General features: G+C 42.1%; 1 protein-coding gene across 2 annotated transcripts; it reads left to right on the top strand.

Moving 5' to 3' along the window:
• Positions 1–684: 684 nt before the first annotated feature.
• On the top strand, positions 685–26,797 carry map3k7 (mitogen-activated protein kinase kinase kinase 7). Of its 2 annotated transcripts, XM_084559664.1 has the most exons (18): positions 685–1,114; positions 1,580–1,699; positions 1,825–1,935; positions 2,159–2,224; positions 2,312–2,357; positions 3,727–3,865; positions 5,136–5,264; positions 6,834–6,958; positions 7,299–7,429; positions 8,906–8,987; positions 9,206–9,333; positions 12,063–12,204; positions 12,930–13,010; positions 19,494–19,561; positions 20,774–20,870; positions 21,129–21,190; positions 21,875–21,990; positions 24,724–26,797. In XM_084559664.1, exons 2-18 carry the CDS (start codon positions 1,607–1,609, stop codon positions 24,902–24,904), a joined length of 1,797 nt encoding a protein of 598 aa, XP_084415790.1. In that variant the 5' UTR covers positions 685–1,114; positions 1,580–1,606; the 3' UTR covers positions 24,905–26,797. The 2 variants fall into 2 exon arrangements, with proteins under 2 accessions (XP_084415790.1, XP_084415791.1); XM_084559665.1 differs by lacking the exon at positions 12,930–13,010 and having other exon boundaries at positions 689–1,114; positions 24,724–26,796.
• Positions 26,798–27,092: the final 295 nt, after the last annotated feature.

The raw sequence follows: 27,092 nt of genomic DNA, 5'->3' as shown, positions 1-27,092 counted from the left end.
TATTGGTCGACCACTCCTGTGGAAGGTGACAGTCCTTCCAGTCTCCTCTGTTTGTTCACAATATGTCTGACTGATTTGTCTGTGCCATCATACACTAAATCATACAAACCTTCAATATATACTGAAATAAAAAAAATATAGGTGTTTGGTTAGGTATGGCGATCTTTCATTGACTATGTTAAAGGGGAACTCCGGCGCAAAATGAACCTGGGGTTAATAACACATGTGTACCGAGTTCGACCGTTCTCTGGTATTTGTTTTCATGTATTTGTTTTGTTAGTCAAATGTGACCAGTTTTCTTGCAAACCGCTATTTAGCGTATAACGCTAGCCTTCGGGGCACACCGACACATAAAAAGAAATCGCTATTTCTATACCACTAACAAGGCTCACAATATCACCACACTTACACGGTAGCATAACTAGGGTCTCTACATGTAAACCGAAGCATTGAGAACTTTGCAAGTATACAGGTAGTTTATTAAAAAAGGAATACAGTACCGTTCGCGTCCGGCTCGCTTATCCAGGCGGGCGCCATCTTTGTCAAGATAATTTTTTATCTCAGAAATTTGATACTTTAATGCAATTTTGTTTGTTATAATTGTTTGTATTTCATCTGAAAAACTTTCAATTAAAAAAAAAAATATGGGGAAAAAAAATGTATCTTAGCAGCCATGCGCATGTGTAAGGCAGAAAGTTCACTCAAAATGAGAAAAAAAGAAAAAAAAAAGAAAATTATTTGGAAAATGTTTTGGTCCTGGACATGAGGACAAGGACCCTGGAAAACTATTAAGAAATAAAAGCATGAAATAAATATTTTCTGCTCAGAATGAGCGAACGCTGCCTGGTGTTCAGGGGACCCAGTTGCAGTGCGCACTCACTTCCTGATGGAGCTGCTGCTGCGAAGTAGAAGAAGAAGAAGAATAAAAATACACTCCTAGCAAGTCTGCTAGACGAGTTGTGGAGGAAAAAAAAAAGTTATGTGCGGCTGTCAAGTGGATAGAGAAGGGGCTGTTTCGAAAAATGGACGTTACCCCTCGGGTTTCCGTTCATGAATAGTAGAAAATATCCTCATGACCGCCGAGCCGGCTTTGGTGACAAGTCAACTGCGAAGGGTTAGATTTTTAAGCTAGTCCCGGTAGCTAGCGTTAAGCTAGGCCTGTCAGCTAGCTAACGTAAGCTAGTTAGCTATACCTGCTGTTGGGGCCTTGGTTTAGCTTATTAATGCTGGGCGGCTGTTGCGTGCTAATGTGAAATTGTGCTCCACGATGGTTCCGTAGTGTCTGTAACTTTAGGTTTGTGTTTGGAAAAGGCTAAGTTTTTTTTGCACTCGAAACTTCCAGCGGTTAGTTTTTCGGGGGAAGCTAAAGCTAGCTAAGCTACGCGGTTAGCTTAACGGCTGCGCTTCTCTGCCCGGTTTGACAGCTCTCGAGAGAAAGTGAAAACGACTGTGTTGCTGTCAAAGCTTTAAATGGCATGCTCGGTACCCGGTCGTGTGTTCGTTACCCATGTCCTGATGCACGTATGCACTGCAAATTAGCCGCAGCGTCTCTGTCCTGAAACTTGTTTTTGTTTTCCAGTAAGTTACTAGCTGGCCCTAGCTAGTAATGTCTCTAACTTTACCGTCCGCCGAAATGCTTGAAACACCGCCAGGATACCCATTCGAAGAGATCAATTATGAGGATATTGAAGTTGAGGAGGTGGGTTGTGTTTACTGTTGTCCCTGGCACTGACGAGCTCCAGCTCATGTTGTGTTTTTTGTCTCTTGACTGCTATACAGGTTGTATACCTTGTGGTAGTTTGTAACGTTCAAGTCCCGTTTCAGGTGGTTGGGAGAGGAGCCTTTGGGGTCGTTTGCAAAGCCAAGTGGAAAGGCAAGGATGTTGCAATCAAGACGATTGAGAGCGAATCGGAGAGGAAAGCCTTCATCGTTGAGGTACCCATTATAATTCCCTCACCCCCTCCCGCAGTATGTTTAGCTGACACTCACGGTTTGGATTTAATGGCACTGTGTTGTTTGCTCAGTTTCATATCAGTGACGTGAGCAGTGGCAGAGCTGTTCCACCTGTAATTACACGCTCGGTGATAAATATTTGCGTACCCAAGGTTTCCCAACAGTTTCCATGCAGATGGCAATTTTTTATTCTTTCTGCCTTCAGCTCCGACAGCTCTCACGTGTGAATCACCCCAACATTGTGAAGTTGTACGGCTCGTGCAATAGTCCTGTAAGTACCTTGGGATGTTCGTATGCAATCGTTGTATCGTCTATCTGGGGATTTTTTTTTTCCTTAATGGTCTACTATCCCTCTCAGGTTTGCCTTGTGATGGAATATGCTGAAGGCGGGTCCTTGTACAATGGTGAGTCTGCAAGAGAAAGTCCTGTTGTTGTTTTTACAGACAGATGCTAGCATTTTGTTCTGCTTTGTCTCTGGTGAAGTGAGCACAACCTTGCACAGACATGAGGAGCAGCCCTGTTCAGTTACCCCTTGCCACCGTTTGCATGTTCAGCCGCTTGTCCGGTTCCTTAAAACCTTCGTCTTTGCACAAAAACATGCAGTGCAGCCTCATTATCACACACTGCACTAATGGTATAATATCTTGGATGCAGACTATTGTCAAAAAACTGAAACTGTAATTTTTTTTAGAAAATGATGGACTATTTAAGGGACTGAAAGCGCCGCATGTAGTTGGCACTGTTGTGTTTTCAGTCGAAGGATAGTTTTGTTTATGTCTGGTTTAAAACATAATGGCTTTTGGATTAGGCTTTTAAGCAATGAGAACTAGTCAGGGTAGTTAAATCTTTCCAAAACAAACAAAAGGAGATCTTTATTATTATTATTTTTTGTTGTTATCCTTTCCTTGTGGTGAAATTTGTTCTTTGCGTTAAACCCACCCCTTCGTACACACTGTAGTGATCACCCTCTGAGCAGTGGCCAATCACAAGGCAGCACCTGGGTTCTGCTTCTCAAAACACTAGGCGTGTTCTGACTTGACGTGATGTATGCTGGGTTGAACAAGTTCATTTTAACCAATCATATTCGAGGTCTATGAGCATGAACAACCCAGCATGCATCACGTCAAGTCAGATCTGCACAGATCTGCATGAAGTCGAACACGCCTACTATCTCACAGTACCCCTTTGAAATGGACGCTCACTGACTGACTGACAGACACCTATGCTTTGACTCCTCCTTCTTGCAATAGTTGCGGGCATACAGTTTTTCCTGCACAACGAGATTTACCCTAAAATAAGATATTGCAGAACTTGGCAGATTGTCCAGCATCTCGCATTTTAACTAGATTGGACTATGTTGCTGTGATCTCAGCAAGTGCTTTGGCCTGGAAATGATCCGTCAGACACTTATAAGACACAAGTTGTAATTAATTATAATTTGAATTATTAATTTTCCCAACACATGAGTTGTGGAAGGCTAAACCATGCACACAAATCAGTCAGACAGAAGGTATGACATCTATGTTTTAGAAGTTACTTCTTTGCGCTCCTCAGTGATACCGCAACTTTTATGTTATTTGGTTGAATTATGGAGAATATAATCAGCTGTATGTGTTAGGCCTGTACATGGGGGTGCTTCTGTGTGTGTGTGTGTGTGGTAGTGTCTTCAATATCGTCACTACAGGGCCCGGCTTTCTGCTTGGTTCTGCTGCTGGAGGTCTGTTGTCTGTGGTGGTGGTGGTTGTGTTTGTGACTGTGTTTTCTTGTCCACAGTTCTGCATGGTGCTGAACCCCTCCCCTATTACACTGCCTCCCATGCCATGAGCTGGTGTTTTCAGTGTTCCCAGGGCGTGGCCTATCTCCATGGCATGAAACCAAAGGCTCTCATTCACAGGGACCTCAAGCCACCCAAGTATGCTCCTCCTCACCTCACACACTCCGGTCTCCTGTTCCACTGCCAGTTCCTTTAAGGAAGCCTGACTAGTTATGCTTAAACATCGGTTAGGCCAGTTGCTCTGCGTAGCATCGTAACACTTTTGATCAAAAATGTGTCGTTTCCTGTGTGTTTTATCACACAAAAACTTTATGTGCAGGCATTGCATCCTACTAATAATGTTATGATACAGTAAGTATTGTATCAGTGTGCAGAAGTGACAGAGGAAGAGTATTGTTTAACTTTTCTTTCTTTTTTGGCACCTGTTTTAAGAAGATAAAGCTTTTTGACATATTTATGTAAGCAGATTGCAAAGTTAAAGGGGAACTACAGTTTTTTACAACCTGGACCTTATTTCTAGCATAAAATACGGTCGTTTACTCACCCATATAACTTTTGTGTCATTTGCAGTCGTTTAGGAAATAATTAGATCAACGTATATCCATATAGTGGGAGTGACTGGGGCACCGAGGTGATGACGACGGTCGGCTTGTTTACCTGTAATTTGCTACTGCTAGTTTTTTGCAACAACAAGCCGGCCGTCGCGAGTTTCGCGGCAGATAATGCGTTATTTAGAGGCTGTGTTTGGGTGCCCCAGTCACTCCCACTATATGGATATACGCAGATCTAATTATCTCCCGAACGACTCCAAATTACACCAAAATTATATGGGTGAGTAAACAACCGTATTTTATGCTAGAAATAAGGTCCAGGTTGTAAAAAACGGTAGTTCCCCTTTAAGCATTTGTATGTATGTAATGTATGTATATATGCACTTATACTCAGTTTATTGAATTATAAGGTAATTTATCTTCTATTAGTTTTGTTTTTTAAACCTGTTTGACCCCGGTGTAGCCTTACTACAGGAAGGCTGAAGGCTGTTTTGACCAAAGAAGTTGTTTACTCTGTTGTGACGGAAAGAAAAGACCTGGCAGGATCCTCTGGCAATGACCAGGCAATCCGTTTCCTAGAGTTATTGTGTGGTTTCTAGGAATGACAATGTTACCCACTGTGGCAAACTGTCACAGTTTATTTATCTGTGTGCATAGTTGCTCTATAACATAACCTGCATTTTTAACCTTAGTCAGTCTCAATCAGTCTTAGAGGGACACTGCGGCACAAGTATAAAATGCATGGCACACACTGTGTTAAAAAGTCTTTCTTTGTTTATTCATTCATTTATTTTGCAGTATTAGTAGTAGTACTGTGCAAGTTTTAAATAGTTTTTTTATTGCCCTCTTTGTTTCAGTCTGCTTCTGGTGGCAGGAGGCACCGTGCTGAAGATATGTGACTTTGGAACAGCATGTGACATTCAGACCCACATGACCAACAACAAGGGAAGTGCAGCATGGATGGCACCAGAAGTATTTGAAGGCAAGTATAAGCAGCATTCCAGTTATTTGAAAACCTTTGGACTCCATATAGCGGGAGTGACTGGGGCACCGAGATGCATCCTCTAAATAACGCGTTATCTGCCCCGAAACTCGCGATGATCGACTTGTTTACCAGTTATTTGAAAACCTTTGGATTCCATATAGTGGGAGTGACTGGGGCACCGAGACGCATCCTCTAAATAACGCGTTATCTGCCCTGAAACTCGCGACGGTCAACTTGTTTACCAGTTATTTGAAAACCTTTGGACTCCATATAGTGGGAGTGACTGGGGCACCGAGACGCATCCTCTAAATAACGCGGTATCTGCCCTGAAACTCGCGACGGTCAACTTGTTTACCAGTTATTTGAAAACCTTTGGACTCCATATAGTGGGAGTGACTGGGGCACCGAGACGCATCCTCTAAATAACGCGGTATCTGCCCTGAAACTCACGACGGTCGACTTGTTGTCGACCTGTAATTTGCTACTGCTAGTTTTTTGCAACATGGCTGAATATTTTTCCGATTCTGAGGTTGTGGATGAACCATAGCAGTAGCAAATTACAGGTAAACAAGCCGACCGTTGCGAGTTTCGGGGCAGATAACGCGTTATTTAGAGGCTGCGTTATATGGATATCCCCTATATGGATATACGTTGATCTAATTAGTTATATGGGTGAGTAAACGACCGTATTTTATGCTAGAAATAAGGTCCAGGTTGTAAAAAAAACAGTAGTTCCCCTTGAGTTTTGTTTTGACCAAAAAGCTCTTGTAAGCGTCCCGTTCACACACAATCACCGCAAACCAGTTCACCAATCTGTATAAACTCTTTCTTGCACCCAGCTTTGCTTTGCCACCATTTTACCTTAATTCAAGTTTAGTGCTTCCAGCGTGGAAGCATTAGTTCTCGAGTCATCATCCGCTACCGTGCCCTTCTGTCTTATTGATGGTAGGGTCCCAGGCGTGCTGAGAAAGATGAATGGAATGATTCTAGTAACTTTATTTCCCCTGGGAGACTTCCGTGCACAATTTTGTTTCTACTCAGCCAGGAGCGTAATGCATCTCTACGTGATGAGACGTGGTCTTGGCAAGAGGGGCGGTGGGGGGGGGTCAGGAGGAAAGATGAATTAATGCAGAGTCATTATCTTGTTTTTGGAGGCAAGTTACAAGACTGCAGTGTGATTAAACAACTCACTTTTGCCCTCTCGGTGAACTCTTCGCAACTAATTTGCATCAGTGTGAAAAATTACCAGAACGCCTTAGTGCAGCAACTTTGGAATAGGTGTGTGATGTGCACTTTAATTCTGCAATAAAATATGCAGTAATTAAGTAACACAGGAGCTATTCCTTGCTTAAAAAAAGAGAAAGAATAAAAAAAAAGAAAATGCTCTTTCCCTCTGAAAACTGATGAAATAAATAATAAAAGCTCGTCTGCCTCCTTTGCACATCCCTTGCTCTCTTTTTAAATGTGCCGCAGAGGATTCTCAGTCAGTCGGGAATGTCAAACCGAGCCTTTTTTTCCTCATGTTTGTAACGTACCTAAGTGTTGCTGTGGGTTCTGTTCTTGCAGGCAGCAATTACAGCGAGAAGTGTGATGTGTTCAGCTGGGGGATCATTCTCTGGGAGGTGATCACTCGCAGAAAGCCCTTCGATGAGATCGGAGGACCGGCTTTTCGCATCATGTGGGCCGTGCACAACGGTGAGTCAAAGTCTTCAGACGTGTCTGCTCATCTAGACCTGCTGGGACGCTGTCTGTCAGAGGGCCTGGCGGAGGAAATCAGCTAAAAGATATGTTGACCTGTCCCACACTCCCTGCAGTTTATTCCAATTCAGAGATGGATGGAGGAGAATGCTAATGGGACTTAATACCTGGGGACAAGTTTAACATTTTACACCACTTAATCTGCTTGCTTTAGTCATTACTCACCTGAGCAACAGGAAGCAAGGCGTTAGGCATACATTTGCACTGTTATCTTGTCTTGTGTGACGCTAAACATTATTTGTTCTTTTGGCTGTATTGTTTTATTTTTTCCATGTAGGTACAAGACCCCCTTTAATCAAGAATTTGCCCAAACCCATTGAGAGTCTTATGACTCGCTGCTGGTCTAAAGACCCCTCTCAGCGGCCTTCCATGGAGGAGATAGTGAAGATCATGACTCATCTAATGAAGGTACATTGACTGAATCAGTAAATGTCACCCCTTGGGTTAACTCAAATTGGGTTTGAATCCATCATGGTCGACTGGGGCCTTTCTGTGTGGAGTTTGCATGTTCTCCCTGTGTCTGCGTGGGTTCTCTCCAGGTTCTCCGGCTTCCTCCCACCGTCCAAAGACATGCTGGTTAGGTTCATTGGTGATTCTAAATTGGCCGTAGGTGTGAGTGTGAATGTTAGTCTGTCCCTCTGTGTTAGCCCTGTGATAGACTGGAGACCTGTCCAGGGTGTACCCCCGCCTCTCGCCCGATGACAGCTGGGATAGGCTCCAGCAGACCCCCGCGACCCTTAACAGGAACAAGCGGTTATAGAGGATGAATGAATGAATACAATTTACTTTGTTATAGACCAGGGGTGTCAAACTCATTTTAGTTCAGGGGCCCACACACAACCCAGTTTGATGTCAAGGGGGCCAGACCAATAACACAATAGCGTATTTACCTATAAATAACGACAACTCCAAATGTTTCCCTCTGTTTTAGTGCAAAGAAGAACATTATGAAAATGCTTACATTTAATGACTGGACATTTCTTAAGAAAAAGAAGTGCAATTTCTGTTTAGTTCTAGGTCTCAGTGTTGTGGTATGTTCGCAACTCTTACTAAATCTGTGTGAACCCTTGGAATAGCAATTACTTTTATTGGAAAAATTGTAGTTATTGCATTTTGCAAATACATCCAACGGGCCACATTGGACCCTCTGGCGGGCCGGTTTTGGCCCCCGGGCCGTATGTTTGACACATATGTTATAGACGGTATAGACTGTAGGATTTGAGCTTGAAGAAACCAACACCTCGATAGTTTTTAATGTATTTTAATCAGCATTTCAGCTGATCAGAAAGCTCTCTGCTGCTCTGACCCGGCAGTGACTCGGTTCAAGTCCACAGTAAATATTGTTGAGAGAATATCTGAAGCTGAAGTTTTGGTCAAAAGATCCATTTCTTTATCCATTTCTACTTGTTTGTTTCTGTTTGCTTTCTTCTTCTGTAGGGATTTCTTTAGGCACATTCAGAAAGGCCAGGTTTTGCTAAAAAAGAGATTAGTAAGAGATTCAAGACAAATCAAATGTTGCCAGGATCCCAGAGGGTTAAAACACAGCAGAAAAGCCGTGCCAACGAATGAATGAATGCTAAGCACAGTACGTCGTTTTATAGGAGACATTAACGTTTTCGATTGAGCACAGAATTTCCTACATTTCTAAACTAAAAATTAAACAACAGCTTGGGAGAAATGTTCCACAGGTGGCTTCACATCATTTGAGTCACAGCAGACGGCTGGCAGACACTTTCACAGGTGTAGCTAAGTCAAAATAGCACAAATAGCTCACGATAAATTAATTAATTGATTGCACTAATTGATTCCCTTGCTCAAGATGTTCTTTTGTGGACTTGGCGTGGCAGAATCGTCTGTTAATCTGGTCTCAATTTGTCCTTGCAGTACTTTCCAGGATCTGATGAACCCCTGCAGTATCCGTACCAGTATTCAGATGATGGACAGAGCAACTCTGCAACCAGTACAGGTGCAAAAGGGAATTTTTAAGCTCGGTGCCTCTTGTGTTTATGGTTGTGAAGCTACAAAACGAGGCCCTTAAAGGATAATTCCTCTCTATTCCAACCGTGCATGTTTCCCATTCATGTGACTACTGTGGCTGTATACCATACCATGCTCAGTTGGGTGTATGTGTATGTACTGTTAAGTGTTGGGAATGTAAATAAACCCGTCTCCTGGAAATTACAGGTTCTTATGTGGACTACACTGGCACCAACACAAGCAACAAAAGCGACGCCAACATGGAGCACAGCGATTCTCAAGGGAGCAACGACACAATCAAGATTACACAGTTTCCACCTCACTTCAAGACAAAGGTACGGCCCGTGCTCACAGACAAACTTTGCTGTTGCCATGACACGGGGAAGAATAGATTCCAGGAGGCTAATTAAAGAAAAATAAACAGTCCTTTCCTTGTCTATAAAATGACCTGCCGTGCTTACGAGCCCCTTGTCATCCGTCTGCGCGGCGCACAGAGACAAGACTCTTTAGTTAGCTTTTGTTATCCTGCCAAATCGCGAGCGGCTGTCCGCTTCGAGGAATGACTGGCTCCGATATGTAGATGTTTATCTGTGATGATGCTGCTTGGCTGCTGACCCCGGCGAACGTGGCATGCAAGGAGCCAGTTGGTGATATATATTTCTCTGTGGGGGCTATATTCCGCTGCTCTTCTCCAGTGGCCGGGACGTCGCAAAGCACACGGTGTATCGGTGTGGAAAATTATCCTGCGGTTTTTTGCTTGTCAGTTTGATCAGCTGTTAGAGAGGTCGCTGATCAAATGATATAGACGGCTAATAATAATCAGTAGCTTCCTGATTGGAGCACCTTTAATTAGCTGTCATACGTAACAGGGCTTGTTCTCGAAGGTTCTTCTTACACAATCACTTATTTTATATAGCATTGATTTTTCTCTAATTGACATTAATCTGGAAATCAGAAACACTGTCAGTGATTACGTTCATATGTTAATTTGCTTAAAAACACAGTGACATGTCGCAATGTTTGTATTCAACCCAAATCATCGTAGCTGCGTTTGGCAGCTGGAAATGAGAGTTTAAACCCCAACGTCAGAGGTGTGGGAGCCTTTTAATATCCACCTAATAAAGCAACACCACCACCACGCATAATCATCTCAGCAGGGACAATCAGCTGCTTTTTGACCTCAAATGAGGCAGCAGTTCAAATATATAATTACTCACAAAATAACAAATGATCAATCCAAAAATATATCATAGATAAATTGACAAAGGGAATCTAAGAGATTAATCGATTTGAAGAAGATCCAAGTGTTTTACATTCACTGGGCTTTATTTTAATCAGAGCCATTACATTTTAATCGTTTGTAGTGATGGACGTAGTTGATATTACAGATCAGAGGTTGCGCTAGACTTTTTCGTTGTCGGTCATTTTGACTGACAGGGTCATAAAAGTCCCGTCATAATCTATTTTTACCTGTCACTTTATTTTTTTTAAATGATAATAAAGACATATTCAATAGCATTTAATTTTCATTAAAGTTTCATTAACTTTAAGTACTTTTTGCAGAACAGTATTGACTTAAAATGATAATAAAAAAAAAAGTTTCGGCTGCCGACACGTCTTGTCCGTAGTCGGAACGGGACTGCTAGCGTAGACAGCTGTTAGACGGTACCGTAGGGTTGAAGTGCTTCGGTGGTATGCATGTTCCATTTTAGTAGCCGTTAGCTGCATAGACATAGACATATATACATATATATTATATATTATATATATGTCTATGGTTAGCCGAGCTCTGACGTGTGCATCAGTGTAATCGGTGTACCAGGAAATCGTGCACCGACAAAAGTTCCACGATGTTTGGAACGCAAACTGCGATGAGAGACAAGAGCCAATTAATAAGGTCACTCGCCACCAAGTGGTCAGGGGTGTGAATTGCAACCTGTCAAAATGACAGATGGCCTTCAGATTTATCCGTCACATTTAAAGGAAAAAAAAAAAACGGTCAATGGCGGAAAACATTCGGTTAACGCGACTCCTGTTACAAATATAATTGAAATTAGGTCTTTAGTTTTCTTTTTCTGTCTGTATGAACTTGAGATGACTTCTTCTTCTTTTGGGATGTTTAACGCCTGTGATGCTAGCCAGCCGCCATTAAAACAGAAGAATAAGAAGTTTTGACGCTACAGCGACGTGGTTCTGGTTTATAGCAGACCTAAAATAAATAACTGCAAAATACTGGGCTTGGCTAAAGCCATTCCAGTCATTTTAAAAATGCCTGGATCTGCCCCGATGTGGATCTCCCAATACCGATCGGGACATCCCGAATCAGTGCTAACCACCTCGTGCCGCGTTCGAATCCATGAGCCGACTGGGCCTTTGCTCGTTAGGTTCGTTGGTGATTCTAAATTGGTCGTAGGCGTGAGTGTGAATGGTTGTCTGTCTCTCTGTGTTAGCCCTGAGATAGACTGGAGACCTGTCCAGGGTGTACCCCGCCTCTCGCCCAATGACAGCTGGGATAGGCTCCAGCAGACCCCAGGACCCTTAACAGGAATAAGCAGTTACAGAAGATGAATGAATGAATTAACATCCCTAATATGAACTTAACAAAACATGATTGAAAAATGCTTTTCTTTATTAAAATAATATGACGCAGTGTTTATAAAATGCAGTACCAACAAACATAGAGGCCAACAATAAACATTTTAGGTTTTTTGTGTTTTTTTTTCATTTTGAATTTTTATTAATCAAAACAGGTGTTGAGTGTGCTTTCTGTTAGCTCAGTGCGTGGTTATGTAGCCTTCTAATGCCAGTTTAAGTCACTATTTGACAGCACTTTAACAGAATCCAACTGCTCCGTAATCTTTTCCTTACATTCATAATATATTTGCACCCCGATAATTTAATACTTGCAATCAGTTGTTGCAAACATCTGTGCAAACCAGGCTTTTCCACTGTGTAAATACGCGCGTAATCTTTAGCACCTGCTGTCATTTTTTTTTTTTTTGGCAGTCTGACTCGGTCTATTTGGAACTCTTGTCACAATGAAGGTGCTCCCTTGTTCTTTCAGGTTGACCCGTTAAGGACTCTGTCCAGAGGGGGCAGCGTTGAGAGCCTGCCTGCGCGGACACAATGCCTGGCGTCCTCTGACAGCAAAAGAATGAGCGCTGACCTGTCCGAGCTGGAGACCAAGTTGACGTTCGCGACTGCAGGTAATGCAGCACATTAAACGACACGAAAGCAACACGTGAATGGCAGACGTTTTTTGGAACTGGAAAGGTTCTACGGGAAAGCCACCCAGTTGTGTTTAACTATGTTGGAACTAGACCTTTCCATGTGCACAAGAAGCTTCTCTACTAGCACCCAATCAGTTTCTTTTTCATGTGATTTCATCATTTTTGAGCTGAACATTTATCCTGTTTATTGATATGACCATGAAAACTGTGGCCTGCCAGAACCAACCGTCCGCCATCTCCCCTCCTTCAAAGGCTCAAACAGAAAGCAGCAGATGCAATTGTCCTGTCATGGTGAAATTAAACCTCAGGAGCTCCCAGAACCTCCATGAAGATTTTTAATTTGATTGCCTGTCAGGTTTTTTGTCAACTTTAATGTAGCTTTAATAAATAGGAGTGTCTGTATTACAAGCATTGACACCCTCCGTCCTCAGATTCTGCTGTTGCGCCAAATAACATTGGATCTGAGGGCCTTGCCTTTGCTTGTGCTGAGACATGTAGTGCACTGACTGCTGTCGGTCAATGCAGTACTGCTCCACAACTCCTGGAATGGCCGGGGTGCATGTTCTGTTGCATGAACACTGTGCGCTATGCATGTCTGTGGCCCACACTTCCAGTCCAGTTGTGGGCTCCCAGCCTGTCTTAGTCTGCATGCTTGTTGTGTACGCAGCTGTACGTGTGTATATATATGTGTGTTTTTGCAGCACGTCCCCAACATAAGCGAGGCCATCGTAAAACCGCGTCATTCGGAACCATTCTGGATGTCCCCAAGATCGTCATCACAGGTATCACTTGGACCGCTGGGCTTTCTGGTGACCTGGTGAAGCTGGCTTGGCTTACCCCCCATGGTTTGCTTCTCTCCTGTGTGTCACCTTAGAAGATGCTAATCACAGGGTGTAGATATGTGTGAAGTTCATTCCTGTTAAACCAGTCTTTTTATTTTTCATTAGCAGTGTAACATGAGTTTGAGGCCTCGTCCACCCGTGCGAAAACGATCTTTTCCCTCTCAGTTTTCGATCATCGTTTCAAGAAATATCCGCATCCACACGGATCCGTTTCAGCACGACCGAAAACGCTACTTCATATTCCAGGCCTATAGGTGGCGCTGTTTCATTTTCAGAAATTCACCAAAAACGGAGAGGAAGAGGCGGAGCATGCGCACAAATCTTGAGCGCTGTTTACAAATCGCCTTTTTTGCTCAGCGTGGTGGCACAGGAGCATGATATTTTGCCCTAGTAACCCTAATAGGCTCAATATCTTCTCCAGCAGGAAAACTAGCATGTAGTCCGCCATTGTTGTTGATGTTGTTACGAGACGTCTCGCGGGATGTGGAAGGCTGCTCGGGAGTGTGGCGATGACGTCATCGTTTTCCCCGTTTTCACCGTCCACATGAAAACGCAAGAGCTGCGTTTGCGAATTTCTCCACCCTGGGACCCGTTTTCAGAAAAGTGCGTTTTAGGGCTATGCGTTTACAGGATACGTGTGGACGAAAGGCCAAAACGATGAAAAACTTCTGCGTTTCGGCGTTTTTGCGTTTCCGTGTGGACGGGCCCTGAAACTAGAGGTTTCTCATCTGTTTCATCCCTTTTTGACCCAGTATCTACACTCAGTGGCCAGTTCATGTACGCTAGTGAAAACAAACGCATTCTAATTAGGGTTGTCAAAATAACAACATTATGACTTTGGCCCAAACCATAGTTTGGGGAATCACGTATCCCACTGTGTAGCAACCACACTGTGGAATGCAAAGTCTGAAGTGTGGTTACCCATACAGAGGGCAGTAATACGCCCTACCAAAAATCCCTAAAGAAGAAGAAAGCAAATGGAAGCCAACAAGTAGAAATGCATCTTTTGACCAAAGCTTCAGCTGCAGATATTCTCTTGACAATATCTGCGTTTACTGTCGACTTGAACCGAGTTACCACCTGGTCAAGCAGCAGAGAGCTTTCTGATCAGCTGAGATGTTGATAAAACTAATAGGGATGCACCGAAAAAAATTGCTGCGGTTGTTGCTTGCACGTGCTGTTTTGGCAATAAAAGTCCGAAAATTTTCAGCCGAAAATGCACTTTCGGCCAAAAATTGCTGCGGTTCTTGCTTGCACGTGCTTATTGGTGATAAAAGTCCAAACATTTCGGCCGAAAAACCGAAAATGCACTTTCGGGACATTTTCGGCCGAAAATTGCTGCGGTTGTTGCTTTCACGTGCTGTATTGGCGATAAAAGTCCAAAAATTTTCAGCCGAAAAACTGAAAATGCACTTTCGGGCCATTTTCGGACGAAAATTGCTGCGGTTGTTGTTGCTTGCATCACATCCTGTTTCAGAAGTGCTGTTTTGGCGATGCATTTTCGGTTTTTCAGCTGAAAATTTTCTGACTTTTATCGTCAAAACAGCACGTGCAAGCAACAACCGTGGCAATTTTCGGACGAAAATTGCCCAAAAATGCATTTTCAGTTTTCGGCCGAAATTTTTCGGCGCATTCCTAAACAAAAACTTAAAAAGCTATATGGTCCAGGTACATTTTAAACTGTTTTTTTTTTTTATTAGATTAATTTGCATTAAATATCATCACGAGATTAATCGCAATTAAAGATTTTAATCTATTGACAGCCCTAATTCTTATGTAACAATCCTGCATTAAATCCCCTGTCATGACTGTTCCAATGTTAATTTTATGTTGAAACAGTGTAAAAAAAAGGCAGTAATTCAACTATTTAATCATTTTTGAGGACGCGGTCTGTGGTGCTGTTAAACTATACTGAATTAAGTCTGTTGCTTAGCCTAGCCCACTGACTAAAATGAGGCACAATAAATAAAAACGTGTCGATGCAACACGACACAATTGAATAGTACTTCAAAGCACAGCCTACAGAATGAAAACACAGTTGTATTAAGAGCTCCCGGTTATTTTAAACAAATTCTGGATACCGTAACATTTAGAAAGCTAATATTTAGTGCAGGACTGTTGTTAGAATGAGTTAATGTTCACTAGTGTGAGTGTTTAAGTATTAGTTTATCTGCCTTAAAAATTAGGGCGGACTTTGTATCACCCAAAAGCAAGTAGCAGACAATTAGCATATTTTAGCGGAACAGGTGACACACATGAGAGAACCTTTCCTGTCTTTTCTGTCATCCTCTTTGCTTGGCTGCAGCAGATCATTGTAGCAAAAGTAAACCAGTGCACCAGTTCTCTGCATTTGAGCTCGTCCTTGTCTTTCATGCACCGAGGACACTGAGAAAGCATGGTTTATTATTTTTTTTCTCCTCTCTTTTTTCATCCATTAACTTTGAAAGAGTCATTGTGATTCATTTCCATCATAGCGAGGGTCAGAGCTATTATTACAAGCAGAGATTCGGATGAAAGGAATGGGGACAGCTCCGGATGTCAGAGGAGGCTTTTATTTTGAAGCCATGTAGGGCACACTGTGAATGAGTGGCTAATTTAATCTAGTGACTTAGGAGGTGAACTGGTGCAATGTTACCAAAGGTAAGCCACATATCATTGCATACGCTTCACTTTTGCACATAAATCTCTGGCCAGTTTAGAGATATAGTAGTTTAAACTAAGTGTATCGTTTTCAGCTTTTGTCGACATTGTCAGAAATATCATAATCCTATTTCTTTCTCTTTTTCTTGTGGTGCTTGTCGTCAGTGGTGGTCGTGTACTGGTCTTTATTGCATTTAAGGGCTTGGCCCCAAATGCATGTCATTGCGGTTATCAACTTTCTGACAGTGTCGGCAACGCTGAAAATGTTTTTTGCTCATAACAGAGGGTCTTCTTTAATCCAGTCCAAGTGCTCTTAATAAAGTGCTCAGTGATCTGCATTCATCATACCAAAACACTCCCTTGTATGAGGTTTTCCCCAATCATGTGCTAGTCAGACTAAATGGTAAAATGGTGATCCGACAAATCCTTGAATGTGCTATGACTTCTAACAAGCTTTGCCATTGGTTAACCCACGTGACGCTCTGCATTGACAGCCTGACCCAGATCTTTGCACTCACCTCCCAGTCAGGTCGTAGTACCTGCACATTGGGAAAATTCAAATACAACTCCAGCAGATACACTGGGTGATTCCATTTTTCACAAAGCTGAAAGACGGATCAACTATATCTTACATCTTGTGACATATGACGTCTGCAAGGAAAATGATCTACACCTTCGTAGCTGCAGGTGCAGTCTAGAAAGTCCTGCTAAGAAAGCAGCGATGGCTTACAATAAATTGGTCTATCAAAGTTAATGCAGTGTCAAGATGATAGCTCATACCTTGGATCCTGAAGCTCCAACATAAACTCTCTTTAATATTTTTCTCCTTGATGCTATCTTGGGGAAGCTTTTATTTTCTCTTGAACGCAGTGTTAGTAGTCACGAGATTTTGGTACGTTGTCTTCGTTGTCTTTTCTTGGCAGCTTTGACACAAGCCAACCGCCATTAAAACACAATAAGAAGTTTTGAGGCTACAGGGACGTGGTTGTGTTTTATGGCAGACCTAAAATAAATAACTAAAAAACAGGGCTTTCCTGAATCCCCATATCAGTCATTTTAAAAATGACTTGTACACCCGTGTTGTCTGACTGTTTTTCTTGCCTGATAAATGGGAATCTGTGATGGCTGTCCCATCCATCTCTAACGACCTATATCTTGGGTAATAACCTATCGCAAAGCCTATTGGAGGTCGTAGCAAGTACAAAATGTAATTGGTAGTTAATGATCTTCTGTCTGTGTATGTGTATAGCCGTCTAACAGCACTTGTTGAAGCATGATGCAGATTTTTAAAGGGAAAAAAGCAGCGTAAGCACAAGGGTTTTTTAGGGGGCTGAGTTCTATCCGAGGGTGAAACTGGAGCCTTGAAAGGATAGTATAGCGTCTATCTATGTATTACTTAACCCTAAAAAGGCAATTTTGGGAAAATATCGCAGTCTTTCCACGTTCAGATACATTAGGTTTGATGGTCAACCATAGGTGGTCAATAACACTCAATGAACTTTCAACAACTCATCAACTGTCACAGTAAACGCTTTCCAGGTAGGTTTCACAATTCAGAATTAATATTAAAAAGTTACATACTCAGCAAAATGGTAACATCTAAAAAAAAAAAAAAAAAATGGTAGCTACAAGTTCAACTTTTGCATCTTTATTCATACAGCTGCTTGCATTCAATTAAATTGCATGTATGAAGTATAAAGAATGCTAAAAAAGTGAAAGATTGTTTTAGTTTCATGACAAGGAATGTGAATGAGTGTTTTGTGTTTGTTTCTGAGTGCTTGGTGTTTCATGTGTATGTCTATGTCTTGTGAATTCATTGTGCCCTAGTCAGAACTTGTAGCTAGCCTAGACCAGATAGGCAGGTACATTAGTGGTGTGAAGTACAATGCATCCGGAAAGTATTCACGGCGCTTCACTTTTTACACATTTTGTTCATTTTTTTTCCTCAAAATGCGACACCCATAATGACAACGAGATTTTTCACATGTGCATAAGTATTCACAGCCTTTGCTCAATACTTTATTGATGCACCTTTGGCAGCAATTACAGCCTCAAGTGTTTTTGGATATGTTGCCACAAGCTTGGCACACCTATCTTTGGGCAGTTTTGCCCATTTCTCTTTGCAGCACCTCTGAAGCTCCTTCAGGTTGGATGGAAGCGTCGGTGCACGGCCATTTTCACATCTCTCCAGAGATGTTCAATCGGATTCAAGTCTGGGCTTTGGCTGGGACACTCAACGACATTCAAAGAGTTGTCCTGAAGCCACTCCTTTGATATATTCGCTGTGTGCTTAGGGTTGTTGTCCTGTTGAAAGATGAACCATCACCCCACTCTGAGGTCAAGAGCAGGGGCAGGTTTTCGTCCAGGATTTCTCTGTACATTGCTTCATTCATCTTTCCCTCTATCCTGACTAGTCTCCCAGTTCCTGAAAAACATCCCTACAGCATGATGCTGCCACCACTATGCTTCACTAGGATGGTATTGGCCTGTTGATGAGCGGTGCCTGGTTTCCTCCAAACATGACTTCTGGTATTCATGCCAGAGTTCAATCTTTGTCTCATGAGATCAGGGAATTTTGTTTCTCATGGTTTGAGAGTCCTTCAGGTGCCTTTTGCCTTTTCCAGGGGGGCTGCCATTTTCCTTTTACTAAGGAGTGGCTTCGGCCTGGCTACTCTATCATACAGGCCTGGTTCGTGGATTGCTGCAGAGATGGTTGTCTTTGTGGAAGGTTCTCCTCTCCCACAGAGGAATGCTGGAGATCAGACAGAGTGACAATCGGGTTCTTGGACACCTCCTTGACTACGGCCCTTCTCTTCCAATTGCTCAATCTAGATAGCCGGCCAAGTCTAGGAAGAGTCCTGGTGGTTCTGAACTTCTTCCATTTACAGATGATGGAGGCCACTGTGCTCATTATGACCTTTAAAGCAGCAGAAACCTTTCTGTACCCTTCCCCTGGTATGTGCCTCAAGACAATCCTGTCTCGGAGGTCTACAGACAATTCCTTTGACTTTCTGTTGGGTTTGTGCTCTGACATGCTCTGTCCACAGTGGGACCTTATATAGGAAGGTGTGTGCCTTTCCAAATCATGTCCAATCAACTGAATTTACCACAGGTGGACTCCAATTAATCTGTACAAACATCTCAAGGATGATCAGTGGAAACACGATGAATTTGCAAAATTCTCAAAAAGAAGTTTTTTCATGTTGTCATTATGGAATGTTGTGTGTGGAATGTTTTGGGGAAAAAAATAATTTGATACATTTTGGGATGAGGCTGTAACTTAAAATGTGTAATAAGTGAAGCGCTGTGAATACTGTCCGGATGCACTAGTCTGTGGAATCTGTAAAACCTTTTGAGGAAGTAAGGGTGAAGCGCTGTCTTGACTTGTAATTAGACAAGACTCAAGTTCATTTGATGTTTTTTTGAAACTGGTACAGCTGGTAATATCTTTTTTTAATGGAATTACATTACCCCAGTGATGTTAGTGTCTACCTAGTGAATCTGTGACAATTAGGAAGAGCATCATCTATCAGGTCCCGTTTACCATGTATGACACCTCAGTCAGTGCCCACCTGTCCTATAGGTCGGCCAGCAGCTGTCGTGGCTAGGCTTATATAGGCGGTGTTGCGCAGTCTCAGTGGGTCTGGGTGACAGGCCAAGACATAGAGAGCCCTTAATCAGTGCATCATTCCCCGAGTGGATTCCCAATTTCCTACCACCACTACCCCAACCCCTCTGGGTCTCATTCCGCCTTCTGTTTTTGTCCTTTCATCCTGTCCACAGCCACTTGCGATCCTCAGAGACGACGGTCTGTGCAGGATCTGCCAGGCATTGGCACAGAAGCCAGCCAGGTAAGACACAAAAACTGAATTGAATATGGAGTTTCACTTTATTTAATATTGCTGTTTTAACCTTATTTGTAAAAAATTACCACTAAACGAAATCATATTATAGTATATTAACTGAACGATTTCAGAATAAACCAAATAAATCACCATTTGACTTTGGTTTATGGCAGGTGTAGGGTCTCTGAAAAGGTTATTCCTCTCTATCTGCACGCATGAAAATTGATGAGTTCCTTATTGTTTTATAACATGGTAATGGGAGTCAAAGTGAAGGAGATCCTGTAGTTTGAAGATAAGCATGTCATTTGCTTTCCAGTGGGTAACGACAGTGGTTTTTATGACATTACAATTGAAACCGCTGTTTCACTTCTTGCTGGTCTGTTCAAAAGTTTAAGCTAGTTGGAAGGGCAGTGTAACATTGGTGCCTCCATCCTGCCATATACTGTGGATTGACTGTCGATTTTACCGAAATAAAAAGCTCAGTTGTGTACTAACTGGGTTCACTGTAAACAGATTTTATTTTGGTGATGAAAACCAAGTCAGTGAAGTAGTTTATTCCACATATCCAGGTCCTTGATGCTATGAAGTAATGAGTTACATTTTTAAATCTTTCCAAGTATTTTCTTTTTGCTGCTCTTGGGTGCCATTTCTCTGTTGTGTTAGGTCTACTTTTAGGTATCCCAGTTGTACTGGTTTGTGTTTTGTACTCTGCATTTAAGTCTGCTGCCCTTATATGGGTTTATTGGGACATTCCTTATGCTAATTGTGTAATCCAATTTAAGGTTATATATGATCATATTCATCGAAGTATACAGTTGATAAGAATGGAATTGGCTGTCCGGGCCATTTGTGAATCCCAATGAAGATTAGATTTGTGGCAGGTCACATCAGTTACGTTGTCTAGTTATAAGAAATTATCCAGTTCTGTCGGCCAGTCAGAATCAAGGATTCTCACTGGTCAGTGTGTAATTAACTCAATTCTTCTGAAGAAAGTAACATGGAACGTAATGTTAATGAATCAAGAAGTGTAGATGTGAACATGTCTGTGAATGTCAGTGTCCTGTAAACATCTATGCAATAAGCCTCGTCAAAATGACCATATTAGTTACATAGATTGCAATCTCACAAAATTAGCAATTAAACTCTCCATGATGTCCTTAACAACATTAAGAAGCTGTGTCTGACTTCCTTGTTACTTGTCTGTGTGTCCTCTTTCAGGGGAGCAGGAACAGCAGCCGGTCCTCCAGTCCCAGTGTGAGGATGATGCCACCTGATAAGACTGGCAGAGGTTATTTCCCTCCTGACGACCTCACAGGTACTCGGGGCAGCATTTCCATCAACGTCAGCTACCACAGTCACAATAGGGTGATTGAGATAATGTCCCAGTGGCACCTAGAGAGGACACATTAGATCAAGATTGACATAATGCTCTGTCCTTAACCATGGGGGTATTTGCTGCCACTATCTAAGCCTCAGCCTTAAAAGGGATTCAGAAGGTTATTTCTTAACAGTGATGTTCCTGCGCCAAACAGCACAAACAGCTTTTGAATTCTTTCCTTCTCTTTTTCTTCAGACACAAATGGGTCAGACAACTCCATTCCCATGGCTTATCTCACCCTGGATCACCAGCTGCAGGTATACAGAGTACTACTGTACATACAGCGTGTTTATTGTTTGATTTAAACGTTGTCAGCCGTAAGCAGTGTTGAGTCAGAGTAAACTCTGCTGCTGCTCATTTGTTTCCTGTGCCAGTATCAGCTCCAACATGTAGGGATTATCCCTGAAAGCATGTTGTTAGCTAAACTGTGGAATGTAAATATAAATATCAGTGATGTCCAGATCAGTATCGGGGCCGATAGGAAAATTTCAAAAATGATATTATCGTATCATGTTATGTAGATATTTATTTTAGGTCTGCCATAAACTAAAATCATGTCCCTGGTGTGTCAAAACGACTTCTTCCTTTTTGTTGGCTAGCGTCAAAACTCGCCTTTGGAGAGGTAGTAGTGGGAGATTCTCATTCAATACTACCAACTTGATCTTACACCAAATAAAATTTAAAAAAACCCTAGGCTGAGCCCATGGTACAACCTAAAGTGTCATGGCTACATTGGCTTTGACAGCCCTATTTATTGACCTTATTTACGATCAGATCAGGACTTGATCGGCCAATACTGAATATTAAATGATTGGCGTTGGATTGGTCGGGGGGCTTGATCAGGGCATCCCTAAATAAATGCACAATGGTACAGACTAAATGTACAACAAATACCAATACATACTGCCCTGGATGTATTTTTAAACATTGTTTGTTTCCAGCCCCTCGCCCCCTGTCCCAACTCCAAAGAGTCCATGGCTGTGTTTGAGCAACACTGTAAGATGGCCCAAGAATACCTGAAAGTGCAAACGGAGATCGCCCTGCTCATCCAAAGGAAGTAAGTATATACCAAGGTGATGTCACAAGACAATGAGAAGTGTGTAATGCAGTGGTTTTCAAAGTGGGGGCCACAAGGGGGTGCTAGGGGGGCCTTAGACAATTGGAGGGAAGATAAGAAAAAAAAATTTGAAAAATGAAAAAAATATAATCAAATTATTTTTAACCATTATTATAAAATATAATCAAATTATTTTTAACCATTATTATAAAATATAATCAAATTATTTTCTAAATCATTATCATAAAACATAATTATTAATAATATATCATATCTAAATGTTTCTTTCTGATTCCCTGCCAGTCAAAACATCGTTCATGACCTCATAATCTGTGTAGACCTGGCGGTTTGCGCCATTTATCAAGCCACTTTGCTCCTCAAGCTGGCATGTAGCTGGCATGTAGCTAGCATGTAGCTAGCGCAAAATGGACAGGCTTTTGACAAGAAAGAGACCGAAGGAACAGACCGACAGCCCTGTAGTGGAGGACACTGCTGCAAAAAAATAAACCTAAGAACTCCTGGCCAACTAAAATCAGAAAATATGAGGCAGCACTTATGCTCAACAAATGTAATAGTTTTTGAATAGTGAATAAAAGTAAGAAAAAACATATTTTGTAGCACTGTCTTTAGGTTTGCAAAGGGGGTCCCCGGCCAGAAGCTAATGCTGTTTGGGGGGCCTTGGCATGGAAAAGTTTGGGAAACCCTGTGTTAATATATATATATGTGTGTGTGTGTGTGTGTGTGTGTGTGTGTGTGTGCTTGTATGAATGAATGAGTGTGTAGATGTGTGATTGTGACTGTAAAGAGCTTTGAGTACCAGTAGATATAATTACAACACTATTTTCCCAAGCTGTAAAAACTGAGTTTAGCCAAAGAGCTCATTAACTGGAAAGAGTCTACACACATTTTTACTGCAGATATAATGATGTTCTTTATGGCCAAACTGTTGAGGCCAAATTTTGTCTCATCAGACCAGAGGACATTCTCCAAAAACTAAGGTCTTTGTCACTGTGTGCAGCTGCAAACATTAGACCTCTTGTCTTTTTCTTGGTGGTTTTGCAGCAGTGGCCTCTTCCTCTCTGAGCAGCCTCTCAGGTTATGTCGATGTAGGACTTGTTTTTCTATGGATATAGATATTTCCGTACCCGCTGCCTCTGGTGTCTAATCAAGGTCCACTGCTGTTGTTCTGGGATCGATTTGTGCTTTTGATTCCGGTTACGTTTAGAGAGAGAATGTCTCCTCCCTGAGTTGTATAATGGCTGCTCCTGTGGTGTTTTAATGTGTGTAGTTGTAGTTGGTAATGAACATGGTACCTTCAGGCATTAGGAAATTGTTCCCTGTTATGAACCTTGTGGAGGTTTTTTCCAGTTATTGTTTTTTTGTGTGTCTCTTTTGATTCTCGTGTTGTCAGATAGTAAAATATCGTGAGTTTGACGGGAGGCCTTAAAATATATCCACAGGTATTTTAAAGCCTCCTCTCAAACTCATGATATTAAACAGTAAACTAATCTCTCAAAATATCATTAGTAAATCTGGTAAATTACTTTAATCTGGATTTAACCAGACTCATAATGTAAACCACATTAGAAACTAATGTAAATGTGTGCTTAGTGAAGTTTAAAAAGATCTACGTGATGCACAGCTTTCAGGTATTGCTGCTCCCTATAGAGGTACAGATTTTTTATAAGAATTTGCCATGGTGGTCTTATTGTCTTTCTACTCGCAAACATTCTTTAAATATACATCATTGTGTATTACGCAAAAGAAAAACACTATGGTAAACTGTCAAAGTGTTCATAGACTTCATAGAAGATTTAAGAAAATAAATAATCAAATCTCCAGTTTGAGGATCCTCCTGCAGGTTCCAGAGTGTCTTGAGATGGTCTTAGCTGCCTTTGACTTGATGTGCTCACTCCTAGTTTCTTTACTTAAAGAGGAATTACCGTTTTTACAACCTGGACCTTATGACTGGCATAAAATAAGATTGTTTACTCACCCATATAACTTTGGTGTTATTTGGAGTCATTTGAATGATATTTAAATCCGCGTATCCATATAGTGGGAGTGAATGGGGCACCGAAACGCAGCCTCTAAATAACGCATTATCTTCCAAGAAACTCGTTCATTTCACCAATATTTTGTTGTTGTTGTTTGTCCGGAGTTACCTGTTATCTATTCGCGGACGTGCAGCTGTTTGTTGTTCTTTGGCCAGCTGTACTCCTCATTCCCAGGATGATGATAACAGGTAACTCTGGACTCAACGGGGAATAGCACTAGCGTATCATAACAAAATATTGTTGAAATGAACGAGTTTCGCGGCAGATAATGCGTTATTTAGAGGCTGCGTTTCGGTGCCCCATTCACTCCCACTATATGGATACGCGGATCATCATTCAAATGACTCCAAATGACACTAAAGTTATATGGGTGAGTAAACAATCTTATTTTATGCCGGAAATAAGGTCCAGGTTGTAAAAATGGTAGTTCCCCTTTAAAATACAATGCTTTCAGAAAACACCTCTAAGGTTAGAGGTCATCATTTGAGCCTGAAATGATTTTGGCTAACATGAGTGTTACATGTAGCAAGCTTGTCAATCATCTCGGCGTGAACACAGGCTACAAAACAAGTTGAAAGAAGTGCAACTGGACTTTACCAGAGACTTTTAACATGGTTTAATAGGAACATCTGTGGATCTTAGGACTAAATGATGTCTTCCCTTCCCGTCTGTACAGGAAGGAGCTTATTGCTGAACTGGACCAAGACGAGAAGGACCAGCAGAACACGTCCCGTCTGGTTCAGGAGCACAAAAAGCTGCTGGAGGAGAACAAGAGTCTGTCCACGTACTATCAGAAGTGCAAAAAACAGCTGGAGCTGATCCGGGTGCAGCAACAGAAGAGACAGGGAACGTCATGATGAGACAGAGACATGCAAACTGCTACCCCACCCCACCCCACCCCCGCCCCCCTCTCTTCTCACCCACGCCCCCCTGCCTCTTTCCCCTACCCCTGTACTGTAACACTACCCTCTCCTGCTCTGCACACACATACAGCTCCCAGCCCAGCTTTGTAAAGAGACCTGCGCTCTACTGTGTCCTGCATGTTGCACCGTAGACCCGGCGGGAAGACTTCTGTCCTCTGCACCTTACATTTGCACATCCTCACAGTGTCTTCTGTGAACGCAGACCAAACAATCACTGCTCCCCCACCCCACCTTAACCCATCCTAATGAGCCCAGGACCTGGCGCCGCGCTTCGGGATGGGACAATCCCGGGACGAGCGACGTTTCTCCGTGTTTGCTCTCAGGGGCTCTGGGCGGTGTGTGTTTGCACTCAGCAGCTGACGGCCGCGCCATCCTCCTCAGAATGTGAAAAAAATAAAAAACGCGGCGACGGCTTTTCAGCTTGGAAGTGTGAGTTGTGTGCAGAGTTGTAGAAGCAGTGAGGATGCTCAAAAACCCCTGTTCTGCAGTTTTACGCGTGGAACCCCGAACCAGAACGAACCCCCCTTCCCCCTTTTAATTTGACATATTGATCTCTTCATTTTTCTAATCCTGAGCATGAGCCCTTCCACAGTCCACGGGTCAGACGGGAGGAGGAAGAGCTCGGGAGTTTCTGTTTATACTCGTCTCGTGCTCTTTAAAAAAAAAACACTCTGAGCTTCCAGAGCAAACGCAAGGAGCCGTGGATTCCCTTTTCATTTGAGTTCAGTATTGTTTTTTGCGTGTCGATATTTTTGTACTTTCTATTCTGTAGTTCACTTTGTATGGTAGCTCTCGTGTAATTTTTTTTTTTTTTTTTGCATTAGGACTCATTTTATCCGGTCTGGGAATGTCATTGACGACAAAATAGAGGAGCCTACACCTCCCTATACAGTATCTAGTTTGTTTTTAGTTCACATGTTGCCTTAGAAGTTGCCTGCATTTTAAGTGCTTGTTTAATGTTACATCTAGTAATGAGAAAAGCTTAAAAAAAACAACTATATTTTAAATGTACTGGACATTACTGAAATGGTTTCTGAAGAGGAGGGATGAGCATTGGTAAGCTGATAATGTAAATTTTTCTCCCACCAGCTTTATGACATGAGATTATGACTATTATGTAATTTCTTTTTTTTTTCTTCTTCTTTTTTTCTTGGTGTTTCATTTCCCTCGAGTATTTTTGCACAATCACTTTGTTAATTCTGGTGATACACAAATTCTGTCGCTCATTTAAACGATGCTGTTTTAAAAAATTGCAAGACTTGACGAGTCTTACTTTTAAAACCCCCCCCCCGTGATTTGGATTTACCACACACACCGATACACCACTGATTCCAGTTAGAAATGTTCCCTGAATGATCGGGACAGGAGGCACAGTATATGACCGTGAGCAAGGCATTATGAAATAAACGGAACTGGTGAAAAGATGTGTGATTGTGTCCGATGCGTATCCGCTTTACCCGAACAGATCGTCAAGTGAATGTGTACGATAGGAACCAAAGATACCACAGCATTTACAGACCGGGCCTTTAAACGAGACTCCCAGCTCCTACCCCGACAAAACACCTTTTCGGGATCGTGGGCACAACTAGACGTGATCACAGTACGGTAGTAGTCGAGCAGGTCTGGCTGACTTTAAAGGCGATGGTAAAGGCATAAAACATGTTTTCACCTTGTCATTATGGGTTATTTAGTATTGATCTATGGGGAAAATATATCAAGTTTAAAATAAAGTCAACACAAAGTGCAAACGTGATGGTGTCTGAATATTTTTTTGATGCGACCGGCAGTCAGCTGGACACGTGTCATGTTAAAACTGGAGGTAAACTTGAAGGTTCGTCCCAGTGCTCCGTAGTGACGAGTAAAGTACTTAAATGTGTGACGTATTTCTGCAAAGAACTGTTTCTTAATTTTGAGACTCAAAACTGTAGTACATTTTAAGTGTACATCACAAGTGATTTGTTGGAGTAAATCAGTAGGATAGAGCACAAATTATGTCATAAAACATCCAAGAGCTGAGAGAAGGACGAAAAATGTTGAGTTTTCTGCATTTTGGCTTAAAGAAGAATTACCGTTTTTTTACAACTTAGACCTTATTTCTAGCATAAAATGCTATCATTCACTC

Source organism: Chelon labrosus, assembly GCF_963514085.1.
Source record: "Chelon labrosus genome assembly, chromosome: 14".
NCBI classification, from domain to species: domain Eukaryota; kingdom Metazoa; phylum Chordata; class Actinopteri; order Mugiliformes; family Mugilidae; genus Chelon; species Chelon labrosus.
The sequence above is the reverse complement of the archived record's forward strand: the minus strand, read 5'-3'. Positions and strand labels throughout refer to the sequence as shown.